Raw genomic sequence first — 21,498 nt, 5'->3', positions numbered from 1 at the left:
GAGGCTAGGGGAAAGTTGTCTATTTCCCTTGACATCTGATCTGAGTCCTTAGGTGAGGAAGCAGGTGGAGGGAACAGTGTAAAAACAGGTGGGAGAACAGGTGGCCTTTGTGGGGAGCTTCACTGTGGCCCACATAACTGGACCTAAAGAATGAGGATGAGGTGTGGATTATATACACAGCCTTGTATGTTGGGTCAGGATGTGGGACTTCATTCTTGGTAAGAGGAAGTCTTCGTTGTTGCGGGGGCGGTATGAGCTAAGGAGCAATAGGTTATGTGTTATCTGTCTTAACAGGCCCCCTCTGGCTGCTGGGGCAGAGCTTGGAGATGAGACTGGGCCATGATTTGGGGAGGGGAGGTGGTGGAGTGTTGGCAGTTGAGGTGAGGAGGGCTGGGATCTGGATTTGGTGGGGTTGCTCTTGCAGCCTCTCCAGTGAGGCTCGATTGACCCCACCCTTGTGTATATATGATCAGAAGGAGCACAAACACCACCTTGCAGAACATGATTATTCACATGTCAGGGGATGGGGTGTCCTAAGGGAAAACTGACTTCTCTAGTGCCCCTTTAGTGCTCCTTATACTTCTGGGCCTTCCTGGAAACTGCCTAGCTGCCTGTTCCCCCACTGAGCCCACAAATGTTTTAAGAGGTCCTTGCCTCCCAAACCTCCCTTCTCAAACCTTCTAGACCACATGTGGGTCCCCTCCAGCCATGGGCCCAGCTCCCAGACCTTCCCATGCAGGAATGCCGAGCAGCTTGCCACCCCTGCCCATCCCAGATTCAGGCTCCCATCCCCGTCCATCAGGAGGATCATGGTGGCCACCAGGTACCTGAGACCCATGTAGGCAGAGGGAGGACAGATGAGGTAGTATGGTACCCACCCGGCCTCAGACTGCCAGCTCTGGCCTATGGGAAATTGGGTGGGGCATTCCAAATGCTAAGCACCAAAACAGGTGAAACACCTTGTTCCAGTGGGACTAACATTCTAGTTGAGGAAACAAAATAGAACACGGAACACATCAAATGGTTATACATTCTATGGGGGGGCGGGGAGAGGTATGAAAGGGGAACTAAGATCAATGGGAGAGATGGCAATTTTAAGTTGGTCAGGGATGGCCTCCTTAAGAAGGTAACACTTCTCCTAAGTTCTGAAAGCATTAAAGATGATCCTTGGAGGTATGCAAGGGCAAAGGAACAGATACAAAGACCCTGAGCTGAAAGATGGCCTGGCTTGTTAAAGAGAAAAGCACAAGCAGGTTTTGGAACAGGAGACCCGCCCCTCTTATTTCTAGCTAATACACTTAGGCTTGTCTGATTTAATATTTTCCACATTGGCTCAAAGTTCTCTCCCTCCTGCTTTGGGGATGGTGAGCTGGCCCAGGTGTAACTTTAGCCTTGGGGATGTAGTGTTGGGGGAGGGGACATAGGCAGCCAATGTGCCACCCTTACCTCCTTCCTCAAAGGCACCAGCAGCCGCTGGATCTTTAAAAAGAAACACAAGTGGGAGAAGTAGGTCGCCCCTGCAGCAGCTCAGCCTCTTTTCTGGAGTGTCAGGAGGCAGGAGGCGCTGATGGAGTCCCAGCATCCCCTTTCACTACATTCACCCGTCCTGACCCGGGGAAACTCTGAAGGGGAGGACAATCGAATTCAGGGTTTGGTGAGTCGCACAGCTGCGGCTTCAAACTATTCTGGTGCCTGTTAGTTGCGTGATCTTGGGTAAGTAACAGCCTTTCTGTGTTTTAAGTTCTTCATGTCTGAAACGGGTAAGGGTGCGTTGGCGGCTCCTTCGGTTAAGTGTCTGTCTTCAGCTCAGGTCACGATCCCAGGGTCCTGGGATAGAGCCCCATATTGGGCTCCGTGCTCAGCAGGGAGTCTGCTTCTCCCTCTCCCTTTGTGTGCTCTCTCTCTCTCTCACCTTCTTAAATAAATAAATAATAGGGGTAGAATAGGGAAGCATCTCTACAGTCAAGTTCTAAAATAACGGCAGTATTGAAGTCAACATTAACCCTGACATTATTTAAAACAGCTGTTATTGTTTCTCCAAATGAAGCAATTGGCTTGGGTTGGGGGACCTGTTTGAGAAATGGTGACCTTTAAACGTGGCTGCTGTGTGAAGAGATGCTCGGACAGGGAGGCTGTTGTAAACGGAGAGGACTTTGTCTCCCATCTGAGATTCACGGTTGGGCACCGGCTCCTTGATTTTCTTTTTGTACTGAGCGCTTCTAGTTTGGAGTAAGTTTGCTGTGTACAGGGCTCTTATGATAGACAGTAAAGTAGGTGCTTAAGAAATAGGGATATGAAGTGCCTGACTGTCTCAGTCGGTAGAGCATGTAACTCTTGATCTTGGGGCCATGAGTTCAAGCCTCACACTGCGCATGGAACCTACTTAAAAACAAAAGTAAAGTAAAAGAAATGGGGAAAAAGCCTGGATTCGGAACTTAAATCCATTAGCTGGGAGTAGGAAGAAAGACTTGTGTGATTATACGAGGGCTAGTATCGTGGACCACAAAGACAGCAGGGGTCACTTTATTCTGCCTGACTCTCTTCGCTCCCGAGGCTTGCGCAGGACCACTGGAAACTTGACACATAAACAGGAGAGGGTGAGCATGAAATTCTCTCGCGCATCTCCAGCCCTCTTCCCATCTGACCCTTATCTGGGGCAACTCCCAACCCTGAGCAGAAAACTCCATTAGCACCCCCTCCCGAAACTTCCAGTCCCAGTCCCTCAATATCACTCTTCCTTCAGCTCAACGCCCACCTTCAGCGGGGGGGTGGGTGTGGGGGGGTGGGTTTCTCCGAACCGCAAGATTTTGAGCCACAGCCAGAATCCGCAGGCACGGTGACGCGGGCGCACGGTGCGACGGGATTTGTAGTTCCAGCTCCTCAGGGTGTGCGCGGGAAGGCCATTGCGCATGCGTGAGCGGCCGCTTTCTGCACGTGTCTCTCCACCGGGTTTCGGTTTTAATAAGTAAAACCCGATTACTCCTTTAGTAAGTCTCTGACTGGCGTTAGACGCCAGCCGACCCTTCCCAAGTGTGGAAGGCGCAGTACTGACTGGAAGGAGAGGACTTAGGTACCTTTTTTCCATAAATGAACAGAGGGGCACTGACTTTGGCTAAGGGGAAGTTGGTTGAGAAACCAGTCCCCTTCCTTCAGGCTGGACCAAAAACTGACCTGCCACTCATGGAGCCAAAAAGTTCCTCAAGGCAGGGCTGGGTTGTCCTTGGAGATTAAAGGGCTAGTTGATTAAAATCAGTAAATATTGGCTTAGGGCGTGGCTGAATACAATGAAAGGCCATGAAAGGATGGCCTTGAGACTCTCAGGGTAAAAGCCAAGTTTTCAAAGAACAGTTGGCAGCGGGCCTGGTAATGCTTAACTTGGTGATCTCTAACCCAGCAAACTAGTCTTAAGCCCATTTGACTAGCTGGGAAACTAAGACTCCTGAGTGGCCCTAGGTTGCCTCTTCTTTTTTTTTTTTTTTGGGGGGGGTGCCTATCTGTGTATCAGCCTGGCCAGGACATGGGGAAACAGAGGGCCCAGAGTCTCTAGCTTCTCCCTCGTCTGCTGCTCCACTCTTAAAAGAGGTGCCCTACTTTGTTCTTAGATGGCGCAAGGATTACGAAGATGTCTTTCATCATGACCCTGCCCTTGCCTAAATTTCCTGGTCTGTTTCAGCTCATTCAGCTTCAGGTAGGGAAAGCGGTTAGCCCTTTCACCTCAGCGTTGATTCATTTCGTTTAGAATTTTATATCCTTGTGGGTTTTTCTCATATCCTTGTAAAAAGTATCAAACAGTACTGGAAAATAAATACACAAAATGTGCCTGAGGCTTCTGCAGGAACGCAGCCTATCTTAGGCACTCCCTTTATGTGGCTTAGTCCTTCCTTTGTGTCTGGGGTCTAATATTCACGCTAGGCTGAGGAATTCCCTCCGATCTTTCCTTGAAAACACCTACTGTGCTCTTCTCAGGAACCTTCTGGATGCGCGGGGAAAGGCCCTCTACGAATTCGTAGAGAAGGGGGTGAAAGGCACAACTGGCTGTGGCCCAGAGGTTCACGGGCCCACCAAATACCGAAAGTCCCATGCGCCACCAAACTCAGCTCCTATAAGGAAGCAGCTGTCTGGCAGGCGTGAGAGACGCTGAGAAAACGAGACGCTGGGAAGACCAAACGGCCAGAGAGGCCAGGCGAGCCGCCAATACTTCGGTCACGTGACCCGGCCTCAGCGGGGCCTGGGTCTCCCCCGTGCCGGGCCACGTGTTACTGCTGTGCCTTTCGATTGGCTCGGCTGGGTCAATTTGAACGGCGTACGGAAGCCGCCGTGGTTCATCCACGGCCGCGTTTTTTTTTTTCATTCCCTCTCTTTGGCTCCCTCCTTCCGCGGGAGTCTCAGGAGAAGCCGCAGCGCACGGCGCCGCTGCTGCCACCCGGGGCCGGGTAAGTGGGCCTTACCCGAAGTCCGACCGGCTGAGCCCGGGCTTGCGTTGACCCTCCCGGGGCTCTGGATCTGCGTTGCGCGCGGCCCGGCCGTCGGAGCCGCGCCTGACCGGGAAAGGCCGAGAACCTGGTTTGGGCCCCATTCGCGAGGCAGTGAGAACGGGCTGAGGCGGGGGAGGGGGAAACCGAGCCGGGGCTAGGGGGCGGGGCCTCGGAGCCGGACGAGACCCCGGTGCTTCGAGAATCGGGCCAGTGGGGCGGCTGGGGTCGGGCTGGAAGGGATCTGGGGGAAGCGCCTGGGGACTGCTTAGGGCCTGATTGGGGAACGTCGCGAGGATCGGGTGTGTGTGTGGGGGGGTACTTAGACAGGGCTTTGGTTGGATCTGGTTGGGCGAGGTCTCATTGAAAAGTTGGGGGTCTTCTTGGACCCTGAGAAGGAGGGTCGTCGGACTTCGTTCCAGAGGGCTTTGCTAGGTCTCACTTCGAGGCGTCGCTAGGATCCGTTGAGGGGAGTGCTCTGGGAGGTGTTCGACCGGGCCTAACTAGGGAAGCTGCAGAAATCGGAAGAAGTGGGTTTCCACTTCGAGGTGTTGGGGGCCTTGTCCAGACTTGATTGGGGGAAACAACAGAGATCTGCCAGCAGGAGTTAATGCTGACTAGGGCAGGAGGTGGTGGTGGCGGGGAGACTTGGCCAGACCTGATTGGGGAAAGCGACAGGGACCTGTCCAGGGGTCATCTTTCACAGGGTGGCCGACTTGGCAGGCTCTCATTCCGAGAGGCAAGTAGGACCTGTCCGGGGATTGCTTCGGACTCGATTAAGGGGAATCTCTGGATGGAGTCTGGCTAGGCCAAAAAGAGGAGCGTCTGGCAACCGGCTCCGTTTGGAGGAACGGATTAGGGGAGGTGGCAGAAATCGGGACGACTGGAGTACCTTGGGACCGTGCATCTGGGAGGCTCAGGGGCCAGACCGAGGCGGAGGAGGCGCCTGGGTTCTGTCGGAGCTTGAGGTCTGGATTTCGGAAGAAGAGGGCTCTTTGGGGACCGTGTCTGGACCAGGGAGATCGCGGGGACAGGGGCGCTATCGCGGTCTGGAGCAGGGCCCTGGATGGAGAGGTGGCTGGGGCCTTGCCTGGCGGCCGTGAGGCTGGCGGAAGCCGTAACGCCCGCAGCCGGGGGAGGCGGCATGGGCCGCCCTGGGACGAAGGCTCCGTGCTGGGCCGGATGAGGCCCCGCCGGCCCCCGCCACCGCCTCCCTCGGCCCGCTTCCAGTTTCCCTCACCTGCGCTCTCGAGCCCAAGACCGCGCGGTCGTGGATGGCGCATCTGGCGGGGACCCCGCACTTGGGCTGGTGTGGATCGGCAGCCTCCGCCTGTCTGCGGAGGGCGCTCCCATCGCGCTGCCGGGGGCTCAGCCCGGGTCTCACACGGGGCCCCTGGGACCCAGTGCTGACCCCCGGCCCCTACCCCCGCAGCTCACCTTGCGCCATGGACTGGCAGCCAGATGAGCAGGGTCTGCAGCAGGTCCTGCAGCTGCTCAAGGACTCGCAGTCACCCAACACAGCCACACAGCGCATCGTCCAGGACGTATCCTTCCTTCCTTCCGGGTCTAGGGGGAACAGGGTAGACCCTGAAGGCCAGGGGAAAGGGCTTGACTCCCTAAATCCCAAGTTCACAGACTCTCTTAGGGAAGGAGCTAGCTTTGGCAGAGAATTTAGGGTTAGAATTTTTGGGTCCCATTTCTAGAGGTAATGTGGCCCTGTGGGGGAGGGGGCTGGCACTTAGTTTTTGCTTAGGTTTGTGGTTACCATTTCTTTTTCCCAGGCGATGCTTAGTTAAACTTAATAAGTTAAAGTTTAAGGTATTTAAACTATCAGCAACTTTTACTTGAAAACATAGATTCCCTTCTTTTTTAAAAAAGCAGACAACATGGGACTGTTTATGAGCAGGACTGAGTAGCCGTTGCCTCGGTTGGACAGAGTGGCTCTGGCAACCCTCTCCTGCTCTAGCCAGGTCTGAGAGAGTGGATGGGAAGCTGAGGCGTGCTTTCCCACTGGCCTGCTGACTCCCACCCGCCTGGTGATACTGGTGTGCCTGTAGCACTGTGCTTTTCTGGCCCGGGGCTTGACAGGTGGGGTCTCAGGAGCTGTCTGCCTGGTCCCAATGGTCAGAAGGACTTTTGGCTACACGACAGTAAGGGAACTCACCTGGGGAAGGCCCTTGTCTCCCAAGTCCCTTAACAGCCTGGCAGAAACTCAAACAACTGAACCAGTTTCCCGACTTCAACAACTACCTGATCTTTGTTCTGACCAGACTCAAGTCGGAAGGTATGCTCTCAGTGCCCTCCCCCCGGACTCCAGCGGGACCCCTCTTTCTCCCCCGTGCTCCCCTGACCCTCTGCCTTCCTGCCTCAGATGAGCCAACTCGTTCCCTCAGCGGTCTCATCCTTAAGAACAACGTGAAGGCACATTACCAGAGCTTTCCGCCCCCCGTGGCCGACTTCATCAAGCAGGAGTGCCTGAACAACATCGGCGATGCCTCCTCGCTCATCCGAGCTACCATAGGTGAGAGCGGGCGGCACCCCGAGTTCTTACTCCCAGCGAAGGAGCTTTTCAGCGTGTTAAGGGCATCGATTCACTGGCTGCTCCAGTACGGTGGGTGGTAGTACTACTGTTGGTGTTGCCATTTTTCAGAGGAGGACACTGAGGCACAGAGGTGTTAAGGGCCTTATTTGGTGAGTAGCAGAGTTCAGAAGCAACCAGCACTGGTCTGTGCTCTGAACCACTCCCTCCCAAGACAGCCATTCCCACTCTGGAGGCGGTCACTCAATATCCAGGATTCTGTTTAGATTCTGAGGGTGTAGCACACTTGGAAGACAAGTGCATGCCCCCCACCCCCTCCTGTGGAGTTCGTGTTTTTAGCTAGTTCTCACCAGTAATGATGGGGTGAAATGGAAGTTTGGTTTGTGTTTGGACCTTCCTGACCCCCAGGAGGGCTGCCTGAGCAAGATAACAGGACAACTGAGGGGGCGACTGGGTGGCTCAGTGGGTTAAGCCTCTGCCTTCCACTCAGTTCATGATCTCAGGCTCTTGGGATCGAGCCCCACATCAGGTTCTCTGCTAAGTGGAGAGCCTGCTTCTTCTCTCTCTGCTTGCCTACTGTGATCTCTCACTCTGTCAAATAAATAAATAAAATCTTTAAAAAAAAAAAAAAAAGGACAACTGAGAATTCTCCATCAATTTTACCTCCCGCCACTTTGCTACTGAGAAACACCAGCCCAGCTCTTTGTTACTGACTTGCTTCTTTTTCCACCTTTACTGAGGTGTAGTTGACATACAGCCGACTTCTGTTTTTATTGTTTAGATTAATGACAACTTTTAAAAGTTGTCTTTAGAAGAAAGTTCTATATGACTTTTAAAAGAAAAAACATTTGCTTGCAGTAAAGGGAATACAATGTTAAAAATGTGCAGTAAAGACAGAAAAATAGTATTAAATGTGAGCCAGATACTGTCTTTCTAGAAGTCCTGATCTTGGGGCCTGCTACCCATAGGCCTGATGACACCCCCTGTGAGGCCAGCAGAAGGATCTGGACTTACAAGTTCACTGCGTAGCTAGGTTCTGCTCTGAGTGTTTGAATTAAGGTATTGAAACTTCTGGTAGCCCTAGGAGCAGGTGCTTTTATCCGCCAGTGAGCCACAGAGAGGTTGGGCCATGTGGCCAAGGTTGCACAGCAGGGATGGGACTGGGACTGGGACCGCACTCCCAAGTCCTCACAGTCTCCCTTGCGCAGGTAACATCTTCCCTAGCAGAAGCAGGAGGCAGGGTCATCTGGAGGGATGGCCGGGCAGAGTTATCCCTGCTGGGAAAACACTGCCACCTCCTGGCTTCCAGTACCCTCTCTGCACTGCTCTCGCCCTACTTCAGCTCGGCTGCCTCTTGGCCCTCGCGCCGCGCATGCCTATTGCAGGCTGCCCGTGGGCTTCAAAGTCTCCCCAGGGCTTTACCGGCTGCCACAACCTGCACCTGTCACCTCTCAGCCGTCACCACCTCCCTCTGCCTGCCCCCACCTCCGCCCTCTGACTCCTCACCCATCTTGGAGCACACCTGGCCTGCCCTTGCCCCAGGCCTTTTGCGCGCCTGCCTTTCCCTCTGCCTGGGCAGCAGGACGCTCTTGCCCTGGGGAATTGGACAGCTCCTTCCTCATCTCTTTCAGGTCTTTGCGCAGATGGCAAGGTATTACCTTGGGTGAGGCCTGTTCTAGCCACCTATTTTTTTTTTAAAGATTTTATTTATTTATTTGACCGACAGAGATCACAAGTAGGCAGAGAGGCAGACAGATAGAGAGAGAGTGGAAGCAGGCTCCCCGCTGAGCAGAGAGCCCGATGCGGGGCTCGATCCCAGGACCCTGGGATCATGACCTGAGCTAAAAGCAGAGGCTTTAACCCACAGAGCCACCCAGGTGCCTCTAGCCACCCATTTTTAAAATGGGGCAACTGGCTGATTTGGTCAGAGGAGCCTGAGACTCTCGAGCTCGGGATCATAAGTCCAAGCCCCACGCTGGGTGTAGAGATTACTGAAAAAATAAATACACAAATTAACTTAAAAAAAAAAAAAAATTGCTGCCCTCAACCTCAGCCGTTGCCTGCCGTCTTCTCTGCTTTACTACCCCCCCTTAGCTTTCGGCACCTAGCCTCCCAGGTCTTTTGCTGGTTCATTTATATATTTGTTAACTTTAAAAAAAGAAAAAAATATATATGTATATACACATACATATGTATATGTTTAAAAGATTTTATTTATTTATTTGACAGACGGAGATCACAAGTAGGTAGAGAAGCGGGCAGAGAGCCCCATGTGGGGCTCCATCCCAGGACCCTGGGATCATGACCTGAACCAAAGGCAGAGGCTTTAACCCACTGAGCCACCCAGGCGCCCCGAGATTTTATTTATTTTTTTGACAGAGACAACAGCAAGAGGGAACAGAAGCAGGGGGTGTGGGAGAGGGAGAAGCAGGCTTCCTGCCGAGCAGGGAGCCGATGCGGGGCTCGATCCCAGCACACTGGGATCGTGACCTGAGCCGAAGGCAGACACTTAATGACTGAGCCACCCAGGTGCCCCTTGCTGACTTATTTTTACCTTGAAACCTCTCTCACTAGATAGCTCCCATAGCAGGGATTTTGCGTTTAGTTCTGTGCTGCATCCCAGAGCCTGCAGCGGAGCTGGCTTACAGTAAGGCTCAGAGGAACTTGAAAGGAAACTCGAAAGGGTAGGGCTTCTGGGGGACTGCACACAGCCAGCCTGTGAGCCCGCGGAGCGAGTGCGGCGGGCCCGCTCCCAGCCCCCAGCCTGAGGCAGCGCCCTCTCCCGGCTGCCCCAGGCATTCTCATCACCACCATCGCTTCCAAGGGCGAGCTGCAGATGTGGCCCGAGCTGCTGCCCCAGCTGTGCAACCTCCTCAACTCGGAGGATTATAACACCTGTGAGGTAGGTGACCAGCTGTGGCCCACCTGGGTGGGAGCTGGGACGGGGCCGGGGTTCACAGTTGTCTGCCTACTCCTCTCCACTCAGGGAGCCTTTGGAGCCCTGCAGAAGATCTGCGAAGACTCATCTGAGCTCCTGGACAGTGATGCCCTCAATAGGCCGCTCAACATCATGATCCCCAAGTTCTTACAGTTCTTCAAGCACTGCAGCCCAAAGATCCGGTGAGTGTGACTCCTGGCGGGGAAGAGGGCTGGAGGGGGCGGGGTCAGGGTTGACCCAGGTGCCCGCTCGCTTTCAGGTCCCATGCCATCGCCTGTGTGAACCAGTTCATCATGGACCGGGCCCAGGCGCTGATGGACAACATCGACACGTTCATCGAGGTGGGCTGCCGGGCTGGGAGTGAGCAGGGCAAGGGCCGAGGGCCATGCTGCCGCTGATCCCACCTTCCCTGCAGCACCTGTTCGCCCTGGCCGTGGACGATGACCCTGAGGTGCGGAAGAACGTGTGCCGTGCCCTGGTGATGCTGCTGGAAGTGCGGATTGACAGGCTCATCCCCCACATGCACAGCATCATCCAGGTGAGCCTTGCCAGGCAGGCGCACGCGTGCTGGGGGTCAGGCGGCGGGTTGGGGGAGGCACCCCTGGCTGGACCGGGCCTTAGCCTTTCTCCCACTCTGCCCTAGTACATGCTGCAGAGGACCCAGGACCATGATGAGAACGTGGCCCTGGAGGCCTGTGAGTTCTGGCTGACGCTGGCCGAGCAGCCCATCTGCAAGGAGGTCCTGGCCTCCCACCTGGTCCAGTGAGTGCCACTCCTGCCCTCTGCCCCGCCTCAGCCTCTGTCCCTTGCTGTGCTCTGCCTTCCCTCTGGTTATCCCCTGTGTTACCCTCAGTCTGTATCCTCTATCTCCCTTTATTTTCTATCCCCGCGTATGTTTATTTAGCAAGTATGGTAGTCTTTAATGACTTAGAAATTAGGTAAGTTATAGGTGAAAAAAATGAAAAGTTGACAGAGGCTTCAGGTGTAGCTGGATCTAGGTGCTCAAAGGATGTAAAAGACGTCAGTATGGTCTTAGATCTACACACTCTGTATTGTCTTTGTCATCAGCTGACCTTCCTCCTTTGTAGTGCTGTGGCTTTCTGCTACCTTCAAGCTAAGGGACCTCAGAGGAAATAAATTCTGTCTCAGCTAGTATCTGTAGCACAAGTCCTAGGGCTGACCCTCCTTGACTAACTTGGATCACTTGCCTGCCGCCAAGTCATGAATCAAAGTTTCTAGTCCCCAGGTGCATGGAGTCCAGCTGGGGAGACCAGCTGCCCTGCCTACTGGCTTGTTTGACCTGGCCCATCCCGGGGAAGAACCCTAAGTCCTCCTTGCCTTACAGTATGCTAGGGAGCAGCCACTGTCCTAAGCTTTTCGGTGTATTCAGAGGTCTAGAATTCCCTGAGTGGCCAGGTCTGGGTCAGGAACCCTCTTGTGGAGCTAGGAGTGGTGTCCACTTTGTCTTAGTCCCAGCGGCTAGAACTAGATCAGGATAATACCCCTAAGTTCCATACATTGCTTCTGGCTCGACGCTTCCCCCTCGATGAGCAGCGTCTCTCCCAACAGGTTGATCCCCATCCTGGTGAATGGGATGAAATACTCAGAAATCGACATCATTCTGCTCAAGGTCAGTCAGGGCCCACTGTCGGGCATGAATGGGCAGGTGAGGGCCGGGGCATTGAGGCTGGGGGCCCCGCTGGTGCTTAGTGGTCTGCCCGGCCCCACAGGGGGACGTGGAGGAGGACGAGGCAGTCCCTGACAGCGAGCAGGACATCAAGCCACGTTTCCATAAGTCCCGCACAGTGACACTGCCCCATGAGGCTGAGCGGCCCGATGGCTCGGAGGACGCAGAGGACGATGATGATGACGATGCTTTGTCTGACTGGAATCTGAGTGCGTGGCCTGGCCTGTGGGGGCTGGCTGGGTGGGGGAGGGCAGCAAGCCCAGGGGCTGCCTCTCTCGGGAGGCGATGAGAGGCCTACTCAGAGCAGATGGTGAAGGTGCCCACATGATCTCTGATCCTGGGGCTCAAGTCTAGGAGGCTGGCAGCCCGTCCAAAAGGGCTTCCCTGAACCTGCCGCCTCATCTCCCCTCCTGTCCCAGGGAAGTGCTCGGCAGCCGCGCTGGACGTCCTGGCCAATGTCTTCCGGGAGGAGCTGCTGCCCCACCTACTCCCCCTGCTCAAGGGACTCCTCTTCCACCCTGAGTGGGTGGTCAAAGAGTCAGGCATCCTGGTGCTGGGCGCCATCGCTGAGGGTGAGTGCCCCGCTGGCTGGCGTGGGAGGGCCTGACCTCGAGCCCTGTGCTGGTGCGGCACTCCAGAGCTGGCCCGGGCCGGGCTGTGCTGCGTAGCCGTGGGGCCCGGCTGAGCCTGGCTGAGCCCAGCCGCAGGTTCTTTCTCTCTCTCAGAGGCCTGCTTGGTCCCCACCAAACAGCTCTGGGACAGGAATCTTCCCCTCTGCCTATGGGCCTGAACGGAACCCCTGGGCGCCACGACGCAAGCCCTCCCTCTAATTCTTGCCGACAGCAGTTCTGTGAGGAGTTCGGCACAGTTAGGGCTACAACAGTAACAACAGGCAGCCCTCCTGAAGAGGTGGGGGTGCACAGATGGGGAAACGGGGCGGCGGGGGCGGGAGGTTGACACCATCACACCGCTTCCCCGGGCCGCCCACGGGCGTGTTACCCGCGTCACTCGGGAGCAGGCGCCGCAGCATCCAGGCCTGTCGTGCGAGGTTCAGGCCCAGCAGCAGCAGCAGCCTTCACCCTGGTGAGCTTTTGAAATTTAGTTAAGGAAAGGTTTCCTTGTATGATAAGCACAGCGCATGTTACGGTAACGTCACGTGTGCGTGCGTATGTTCACGGGCTTCCTGAAGGTTCTGCGGAAAGATTTTTTTTTTTTTTTAAAGATTTTATTTATTTATTTGACAGACAGAGAACACAAGTAGGCAGAGAGGCAGGCAGAGAGAGAGGGAGAAGCAGGCTCCCTGCCGAGCAGAGAGCCTGATGCGGGGCTCGATCCCAGGACCCTGGGATCATGACCCGAACCAAAGGCAGAGGCTTAACCCACTGAGCCACCCAGGCGCCCCTGCGAAAAGATTTTAATGGGAGAAAATTTTAGAGGAATTGACCCTTGGGTCTCGGATTATCAGGTGGTGTGCTGTTATCTGTGTTCTCCGAACAGGAGCTACGTTCACAGTTTTTTGTTTTTTTTGTTTTAATAACTTGAGGGAGAGCGAGATCAAGAGATCATGGAGAGGAAGTGGGAGAGGGAGAAGCAGACCGTCTGATGTGGGACTCGATCCCAGGACCCTGAGACCACGACCCGAGCTGAAGGCAGATACTCAGTCGATTGAGCCACCCAGGCGTCCCTGTTTATGTGTTTTGTTTTGTTTTGTTTTCCAAAAGATGAAAACTAGAAAACTCATAAACATCTAAGAAATGTTTCAGAAGAAAAGTACTTGGGTGCCTGGCTGTCAGTGGAGCATGCGACTCTTTGTCTTAGGGTCGAGAGTTCGACCCTACATTGGGTGTAGAGCCTAAGTATTTATTTATTTACTTTATTATTATTTTTTAAATTTTAATTTATTTACTTATTTTAAAGATTTTATTTATTTGACAGAGCTCACAAGTAGGCAGAGAGGCAGGCAGAGGAGGGGTGGGAAGCAGGCTCTGCTGAGCAGGGAGCCCTTTGTGGGGCTCGATCCCAGGACCCCAGGATCATGACCTGGGCTGAAGGCAGAGGCTTTAACCCACTGAACCACCCAGGCGCCCTCCAAAATAAATAAAATTTTAAAAATTTATTTTTTTATTATTGTTTTTTTAAAGATATTATTTATTTATTTGACAGAGATCACAAGTAGGCAGAGAGGCAGGCAGAGAGAGAGAGAGGGAAGCAGGCTCCCTGCTGAGCAGAGAGCCCCATGCCGGGCTTAATCCCAAGACCCTGAGATCATGACCTGAGCCAAAGGCAGAGGCCTTAGCTCACTGTGCCACCCAGGCGCCCCTGTATTGCTTAAGTTTAAAAAAAAAAATAAAGAGGCGCCTGCATGGCTTAGTTGATCAAGCATCTGACTCTTGATCTCAGCTCAGGCTTTAATTCTCAGGGCTATGAGTTCAAGCCCTGCACTAGGCTCCAAGCAGGGCATGCAGCCTACTTAAAAAAATAAAAAATAATTTTCTTTAAGATTTCTATTTATTTGTTTGACAGAGAGAGACACCAGGAGAGAGGGAACACAAGCAGGGGGGAGTGGGAGAGGGAGAAGCAGGCTTCCTGCCAAGCAGGGAGCCCGATGAAGGGCTTGATCCCAGATCCCTGGGATCATGACCTGAGCTGAAGGCAGACGCTTAATGACTGAGCCACCTAGGTGCCCCCCAAAATAAATAAAATTTTAAAAATTGGAAGAAAAGTACATTCTATCCATGTTGGTCACTGTGCTGCCCGACCATCTGTGAATCCGTGAGTGACTGTGCCAGGGTGGCGCCGACGGAGGGGAAAGGCAGATTCGGATGCCGCCTCCAGCCTGGCTTTCCCAGCCTCGGCGTCCCCCGCGTTAGGTGCTGCTGAGCTCTGCCCAGGAGGGTGGCTGTGGCTGGCTCCGGTGGGGCTCAGGCTTGCCCCCTTGCCCGTCCCTGCAGGCTGCATGCAGGGCATGGTGCCCTACCTGCCTGAGCTGATCCCGCACCTCATCCAGTGCCTGTCGGACAAGAAGGCCCTGGTCCGCTCCATTGCCTGCTGGACGCTGAGCCGCTACGCCCACTGGGTGGTCAGCCAGCCCCCCGACATGCACCTCAAGCCCCTGATGACGGAGCTGCTCAAGCGTATCCTGGATGGCAACAAGAGGGTGCAGGAGGCGGCCTGCAGGTGACCCTCTACCCCCGGCCCCCCGCGGCCCCCACCCCTGCCCCACCAGCTGCCTTCTGGGAAGTGATGACGTTCGTGATCTTGACATCGTGCTGATTTCTCACGTATTCGTACTGTCTGATCCCAAGGGCATCCCTTTCCCCTCCCGTCCCCCACAGGCCCAGCCCCACCTGTGGCCGCTCACTAAACCCCTTCCCCACTCCAGTGCCTTTGCCACCCTGGAGGAGGAGGCCTGCACGGAGCTGGTGCCCTACCTCAGCTATATCCTGGACACCCTTGTCTTCGCCTTCGGCAAGTACCAGCACAAAAACCTGCTCATCCTCTACGATGCTATCGGCACCCTGGCTGACTCCGTGGGCCACCACCTCAACCAGCCGGTGAGACCCCACAGCATCTCCCTCTCGAGCCCTGTGCTCCTCTGCTGCCAGTGACCTGGCGGCGACCCTGTGTCGCACGCCAGGGACATGGCCGTGACCTCAACAGGCAGACAGACCTGGCCCCCGCCCTCGCCCTGCTCTCAGTCTAGTGGGGGAGACAGACAGTTATGAGACAGCGTGGTAAGTGCTGTGCTGGGGAAGCTCAGGGGCCTGCGGGAACCAGGAGGAGCTGACCCTGGCTCCGAGGGGGCAGAGTGGGGCGGGTGGGGCAGGGACAGTGAGAAGGGAGCCACTGAGCCGGGCCTGGAGGTCTGGCTGGATGGCAGGGCCTCATAGGGCCCCCTGAGCCACAACAAGGAGCTCAGATCTCATCGCTCAGGCAGTAGGTGCCTCTGAGTCAGAGGGAGCCCTGCTGGTGCCAGGCTGCCCCCCCCCCCACCCAGGAAGCCCCAACTTCATGCTCCCTCTCCAGGAATACATCCAGAAGCTGATGCCTCCGCTGATCCAGAAGTGGAATGAGCTCAAGGATGAAGACAAGGACCTCTTCCCTCTGTTGGAGGTGGGTGGGCTCCTGGCCGGCTCCCAAATGCCCCGCCCCATCCTTCCCGAATTCACTTCTCCTGCCCTCCTCCCAACCAGTGCCTGTCGTCGGTGGCCACTGCCCTGCAGAGCGGCTTCCTGCCCTACTGCGAGCCCGTCTACCAGCGCTGCGTCACCCTGGTGCAGAAGACTCTGGCCCAGGCTATGGTGAGCCTCCCACCGGCCCCTGCGCTCCTCTGTGGCTACCCTGTCTCCGGCCTGCTCCCCTTACCTGCCTGGCCGCCCTGTCTTTGCCCAGATGTACACCCAGCACCCTGAGCAGTATGAGGCCCCCGACAAGGACTTCATGATTGTGGCGCTGGACCTGCTCAGCGGCCTGGCGGAGGGCCTGGGCGGCCACGTGGAACAGCTGGTGGCCCGCAGCAACATCATGACGCTGCTGTTCCAGTGTATGCAGGTGGGTGGCCCCCCACCCCCACCCTGTGAGCCCGCTGGTGGCGGGGCAGGCCTCCTGTGGTGACGCAAGGCCCTGGGGAGCCGAGTGGACATCTGGAGGAGGGGACCCACAGGGGAGAAACATGCTTGTCTTTATTTTAAAACGTGATTCAAATAAGACATGACTCAAATCTCATTGAATAAGCTAACGACAGAGAAAATTAAAAAGAAAAACGAGGGACGCTTGGGTGGCTCCGTTGGTTGGACGACTGCCTTCGGCTCAGGTCATGATCCCGGAGTCCCGGGATCGAGTCCCGCATCGGGCTCCCAGCTCCATGGGGAGTCTGCTTCTCCCTCTGACCTTCTCCTCGCTCATGCTCTCTCTCACTGTCTCTCTCTCAAATAAATAAATAAAATCTTTAAGAAAAAGAAAAACGAGAGGTGCCTGGCCGGCTCAGTTGGTAGAGCACGTGACTCTTGATCTCAGTCAGGGTTGTGAGTTCTAGCCCCACACTGGGCAAGGACATGACGTTAAAAAAAAAAGTGGAAGAAATACAAAAGCAGAAGCTCCCCCTAGCTCTGTACACACGCACGCCCGGTGTGTCAGGGTGGGCAGCGGCTAGGACTGCTCCCTGCCTAGTGGTACCCCAAGCGAGGCAGGGGTATACAGTGGTTCAGTGTGCCCCGAGTCCCAGCTTTACAAATGGGGCCCGTGATGGGGAGTGACAGGGTCAGGCTGTGCCCCAGGGACTGCTCCCCCAGCTGCCCTACCCTGAGGGACTAGTCAGGACCCCAGCTGGTTGCAGGGCATGGAGCCTTGCCACCCTGACCCTTCTCTGACCACCACCCCCCCCACCCAGGACTCCATGCCTGAGGTCCGGCAGAGCTCCTTCGCCCTCCTGGGAGATCTCACCAAAGCCTGCTTCATCCACGTCAAGCCCTGTATCGGTAGGACGCCACTCTTTTCATGACCCCATGACCCCAACTCGGGCCTCAAGTGATGAAGAAATGACTTTGGGAGGGCAGTGACCAAACTGGGTCGTATTCGTACTGTCTGATGGGGTCAGCCGGGCCGGGTCCAGGAGCTCGCCCTGGCTGGCCCTCCTGCTCAGCACCCCTCCTCCTCCCCACCAGCCGAGTTCATGCCCATCCTGGGCACCAACCTGAACCCTGAGTTCATCTCTGTCTGCAACAATGCCACCTGGGCCATCGGCGAGATCTGCATGCAGATGGGTGAGTCCCTGGCAGTCCCCGCCCCTCACTCCTCGATGGCCCGTTGCCCGTGGGGCGCTGGACCCGGCCTCAGCCTGACAGGTCCACATAAGAGAGCCCTGGGGCTTCTTGAGGGCCTCTGTGGTGGGGCACGCAAGGAGACTTCTCTGAGTCCATTTCCTCCGGGATCCTGCGCACCCATGGTTGGTTTTTCCAAAGAGGCTGAACGGGCAGTGGGTTTTGTTTGGACTGTTTGTGACCTCCGGCCCTGTGCAGTTGGCTGAAAGGTCCAATGTGATTGCTGGGGAGATTGTGGCCGTGTCTTCCCTCTCCCTCCCCCCACAGGGAATCTGTGGGTAATGGTGGCCTAACCCTGGTGTTGAACAGTGACTCCAAGGAAGCTTCTGGTGTTTGGAAGGTGTGGGTCTGTCCCTGGATGGTCATGGGTCCTGAGCGGGGCACCAGCTGGAGAATGTTCTTTGTCCCCTCACTGGTTGCAGTTGGCCAATGTCTGGGTGCAGCTGGGGATAAGCAGGGGTGCTGTGGGCTCCGCGGGGCTCTGACTGACGGGTCCCCCAGGGGCGGAGATGCAGCCCTACGTGCAGATGGTCCTCAACAACCTGGTGGAGATCATCAACCGGCCCAACACGCCCAAGACACTGCTAGAAAACACAGGTGGGCACCAGGCCTGAGCAGTTGCTGTTCCCTTACCTGGACTCGGGCTGCCTGGCCGGGAGGGTACCAGTGAAGAGACTTTGGGAAAGAACCAGGGATGGTGTCTGGGAAGACCCGAGAGGGAGTTCTGGAAGAGCCCCAGGGAAGATGCTGGGCTCAGGGGGAGACCCTGGTGGGGTCTATTCCCTTGGGGCCCACGGGGCGGGGCTGGTGCCTCGTGCCAGAGGCCCCGCCACGTACCGTCCCGGGGCCGCTCGGGGTTGCAGGTCGCCTGACGAGTCCCTCTGCCATTCCAGCCATCACCATCGGCCGCCTGGGCTACGTGTGCCCACAGGAGGTGGCCCCCATGCTGCAGCAGTTCATCCGGCCCTGGTGTGTGACACCCCATCCCCCCCGTGTCCCCTCCCCCAGCCCGAGTGGGGCCTGTGTCGGGCGGGTTGGGCAGCAGGGCGGGTGGGGCGGGCCTGACCTGTTCCCAGGCCTGTGTCCGCCCCCAGACGCCCGTCCCAGCCCATCGCCTGCCGAACCCCTGCTCCACCCACCAACACCCCCTCCCCGACCCCACTGCCCCCCACAGATGCCCATCCTGCCCCGCCCCGCCAGCTGACTGCCTGCCGCTCACCTCCCCCACAGGTGCACGTCCCTCAGGAATATCAGGGACAACGAGGAGAAGGACTCAGCCTTCCGAGGCATCTGCATGATGATAGGCGTCAACCCCGGGGGCGTCGTGCAGGTCGGGGCCGCCGGGCTCAGAGGGAAGGCGCTGGGGCTGGGCTCGGGCGGCCCCTCACACAGGACCTGTCACGTTTCAGGACTTTATTTTCTTCTGCGACGCTGTAGCCTCCTGGGTGAGCCCGAAGGACGACCTTCGGGACATGTTTTATAAGGTGAGCTCCTGCTTGGCCTTGATGATGTCCTGGGAGGCAGCGGGCAGTGGGGTGGGGGCAGGGAGGGGGAGCCTCTCTGGGGAGAGGCTGCATTCAGAGGGCTCTGCTGCGGGGCGCGCCTCACCTCCTGCTTCCCCGCAGATTCTCCACGGCTTCAAAGACCAAGTTGGGGAGGAGAACTGGCAGCAGTTCTCAGAGCAGTTCCCGCCTCTGCTCAAGGAGAGGCTGGCTGCCTTCTATGGGGTCTAGACGAGCATCACGACCGCCAGGTGAGGAGGCCGCATGCCGGGGGGCCGTTGGTGTTGGGTAGGGGGGTGCAGAGCACAGGCCCTGACCCCCGCCTCTCCCCACAGGTTTCTGTCTGCGTCGTTGGAGGGGTTGCTGGGGAGCGCGCTGCGTCCAGAAGTCGCCGTGCCCTGGTCGAGGGGGGTTAGGGAGGAGTGAGCGGGACCCAAATCCAGACGCCTTCCCCGTCCACCTACCTGCCATGGGTGTGTGTGTGGCCTGCCGGCCAGCGGGCAGGTGGGTGGGGTCTCCACACTCATCCTACAAATGGGAGGGGGGGGGACTTCTTGGCAGCAAGGGCCCTTTGCTCTCCATCGGGGTCACCTCAGGCAGCCCACGTGGGCCAGCCTCGCGGGAGGGAAGATTCAACACGGCCGACCAAATCCGGCTTAGGATGAGGCGAGGGGAAAGCAGGCGGGGAGGGGGGTCCTTGTAGAGACACGTCCACTCACATGTGCACACGTGGACACACGCATGTGCGGCGCCACAGCCAGCCGGGCTGGGCCAGCCGCCCCACCATTTCCCCGACTGCATGGAGACAGTAGAATTAGTGAACCCCTGAGTTAACCCGTAAGGCCTTCCGTGTAACCTGCATCTAGAGTTTAAGAAGCTTCTGCTGTTTTGCCGGAATTGGTGATTGGGGAGGGCTGGGTGGGTTGGGGGCCTCCGCTGGGACCTTGGGGCGGGGGACAAGGACGGCCATCTCTGGGCCGCCCAAGTCAGCACGCGCACGCTTGGGACCTGCTCCGCACACTTTCTGCCAGCTCTGTGGCAGCCGCAGCCTGTGTGTCCCCCATCCTTGCTCTGTCCCAGCCAGAAGAGCGGGGGACTGCCAGAGGGGCTGGGTCTGGCCAGAGGCTGCCCTTTCTCCCCGCCACCCCCACCCCAACCCACCACCACCACCACCACCACCACTGTGCCCCAGTGACTTTTGAAGACACTGGGCCAGGGTCTTTTTCCTGAAGAGAGCTGGGGGCAGCCAGAGCTGCTGATCCCTACCCCTGCATCTCTCCATAAGCAAGTCTGTTTCAAGGGCAGCCCGTTTCTCTGTGCTTTTGAGAGCCCTCCTCTCAGGTTCCAGCCTGAGTTTTAACTTGAGGGCTGGGGCTGGGCCATTTAATCCATGGGATCAGGGATGAAAGCTTATGTTCTAGCAAGAAGGAAATCGAGCCCTTTGGAGGAGGAGAATGTGGTCCACCTCTTGATCCCACTCTCTGTCCCTGGGGCTTCCTGTTCATCAACAGCTCCCTGTGGGCTAGAAGACCCCATGGACAGTGATTCTAGAGGAAATTCTGGGATGGGCTGGGGATGCAGTCACCGTGTGGGAGGCACCCCAGAGAGGGGCCATGGTTACTTCCCAGTTGGCCTCAAAACTGAACCGGGCCCTGCAGCCCCCTTACGGTTTTCCTTTTTCTCCTCCCCTACTTTTACTTTTCTGGGGGGCCTTTGGGGGGTTATGTGGGGCTTTGACTGGATTCCTACATCCCGGGGCTTGTTCTGTTCATCCCTACAGGGCCCTGGACCCAGACCCATCATAGCCCTTTGTCTTTCCCAGACAAGGTTGGGCCCTGCCTCTATTCCGAGGGGCACTTGGTGCACATTCCATTAACTCCGCTGGCTTCCCTACCCTGTGAAACTCCAGCAGGTCTCTGGAAGCCATTTGTTTAAAAAAAGAAAAAAAAAATTAGGTACCATTTAATTTTCTGGTAATCCAGTTCTTTGGAGCATCCTCTGCTGGGTCTTGGGGTGTGTGGACGGACTGGGTGTCTGATGGGATTGGTGACCCCTTCTCCACCCAGGATGGGGGGCTCCAGCCACCTTCAGGGAAGGGGAGCCTGGTTCTAGTTCTCTTTCTTTTCTTCTTCCTCTTCTTTTTCTTCTTCTTCTTCTTCTTTTTTTTTTTTTTAAGAAAACTATTTAATTTTTTAATTTATTTTTGGTTGATTTTTGCACAACGAAGTTTCAGCTTCTCAACCCTCTCCCCTGCCCAGGGCTGCGGACCCTGACTGGCCTCGATCTGCAGTCCCTCTTTGTCCCACATCCCTCCTTCCCCCTCACCCTCTTCCTCCTACGGGCTCCAGGGTCTGTCCATTTGTTACTGTGCTGTGCTGGGGATTGGCGCCGAGGTGGCGTGAGATTCCACTTGTGTAGAACTTTGTTGAGTAAAGATCAGTTTCTTGTGAAACCCTTGGTCTCGATCTGGCCTCCTGTATGCTTGGCTTTGGCAGTAGAGAAAAGATGTGGAGGGGGGCTTGGAATGTCTTAGAAATGGGG

The 21,498-nt window shown here is 56.3% G+C and overlaps 1 protein-coding gene and 1 non-coding gene across 7 annotated transcripts; both read left to right on the top strand.

Annotated features, from left to right (window-relative positions):
- Nucleotides 1–4,300: 4,300 nt before the first annotated feature.
- TNPO2 (transportin 2) lies at nucleotides 4,301–21,409 on the top strand. 6 transcript variants are annotated; one of them, XM_032312128.1, is made up of 25 exons: nucleotides 4,301–4,433; nucleotides 5,905–6,016; nucleotides 6,681–6,756; nucleotides 6,844–6,993; nucleotides 9,807–9,913; nucleotides 9,998–10,131; nucleotides 10,209–10,290; nucleotides 10,365–10,487; nucleotides 10,593–10,711; nucleotides 11,519–11,579; nucleotides 11,680–11,845; nucleotides 12,056–12,208; nucleotides 14,588–14,813; nucleotides 15,019–15,190; nucleotides 15,663–15,749; nucleotides 15,830–15,937; nucleotides 16,029–16,187; nucleotides 17,026–17,113; nucleotides 17,300–17,398; nucleotides 17,957–18,052; nucleotides 18,349–18,424; nucleotides 18,686–18,785; nucleotides 18,865–18,939; nucleotides 19,081–19,182; nucleotides 19,293–21,409. In XM_032312128.1, the coding sequence occupies exons 2-25, from the start codon at nucleotides 5,918–5,920 to the stop codon at nucleotides 19,371–19,373; spliced, it is 2,739 nt and encodes a 912-aa protein (XP_032168019.1). In that variant the 5' UTR covers nucleotides 4,301–4,433; nucleotides 5,905–5,917; the 3' UTR covers nucleotides 19,374–21,409. The 6 variants fall into 6 exon arrangements, with proteins under 6 accessions (XP_032168019.1, XP_032167986.1, XP_032168008.1 ...); XM_032312095.1 differs by having other exon boundaries at nucleotides 18,319–18,424; nucleotides 19,081–19,208; XM_032312101.1 differs by lacking the exon at nucleotides 4,301–4,433 and adding an exon at nucleotides 4,644–4,774 and having other exon boundaries at nucleotides 18,319–18,424; nucleotides 19,081–19,208.
- Nucleotides 14,871–14,939, top strand: LOC116581840. The gene has a single exon (XR_004282256.1). It is a non-coding gene; the product is annotated as a small nucleolar RNA SNORD41 (small nucleolar RNA).
- Nucleotides 21,410–21,498: the final 89 nt, after the last annotated feature.

The sequence above is a fragment of the Mustela erminea genome, chromosome 1 (genome assembly GCF_009829155.1).
Source record: "Mustela erminea isolate mMusErm1 chromosome 1, mMusErm1.Pri, whole genome shotgun sequence".
Lineage (NCBI taxonomy): Eukaryota > Metazoa > Chordata > Mammalia > Carnivora > Mustelidae > Mustela > Mustela erminea.
The sequence above is the reverse complement of the archived record's forward strand: the minus strand, read 5'-3'. Positions and strand labels throughout refer to the sequence as shown.

Excerpts from the sequence above, each read along its gene's own strand:
- TNPO2 (XM_032312128.1), top strand. The coding sequence starts at position 5,918 with ATGGACTGGCAGCCAGATGAGCAGGGTCTGCAGCAGGTCCTGCAGCTG. Across the intron at positions 11,580-11,679 it reads TCGACATCATTCTGCTCAAG|GGGGACGTGGAGGAGGACGA; the intron begins GTCAGTCAGGGC and ends CCGGCCCCACAG. Across the intron at positions 18,786-18,864 it reads ACCCCGGGGGCGTCGTGCAG|GACTTTATTTTCTTCTGCGA; the intron begins GTCGGGGCCGCC and ends GTCACGTTTCAG.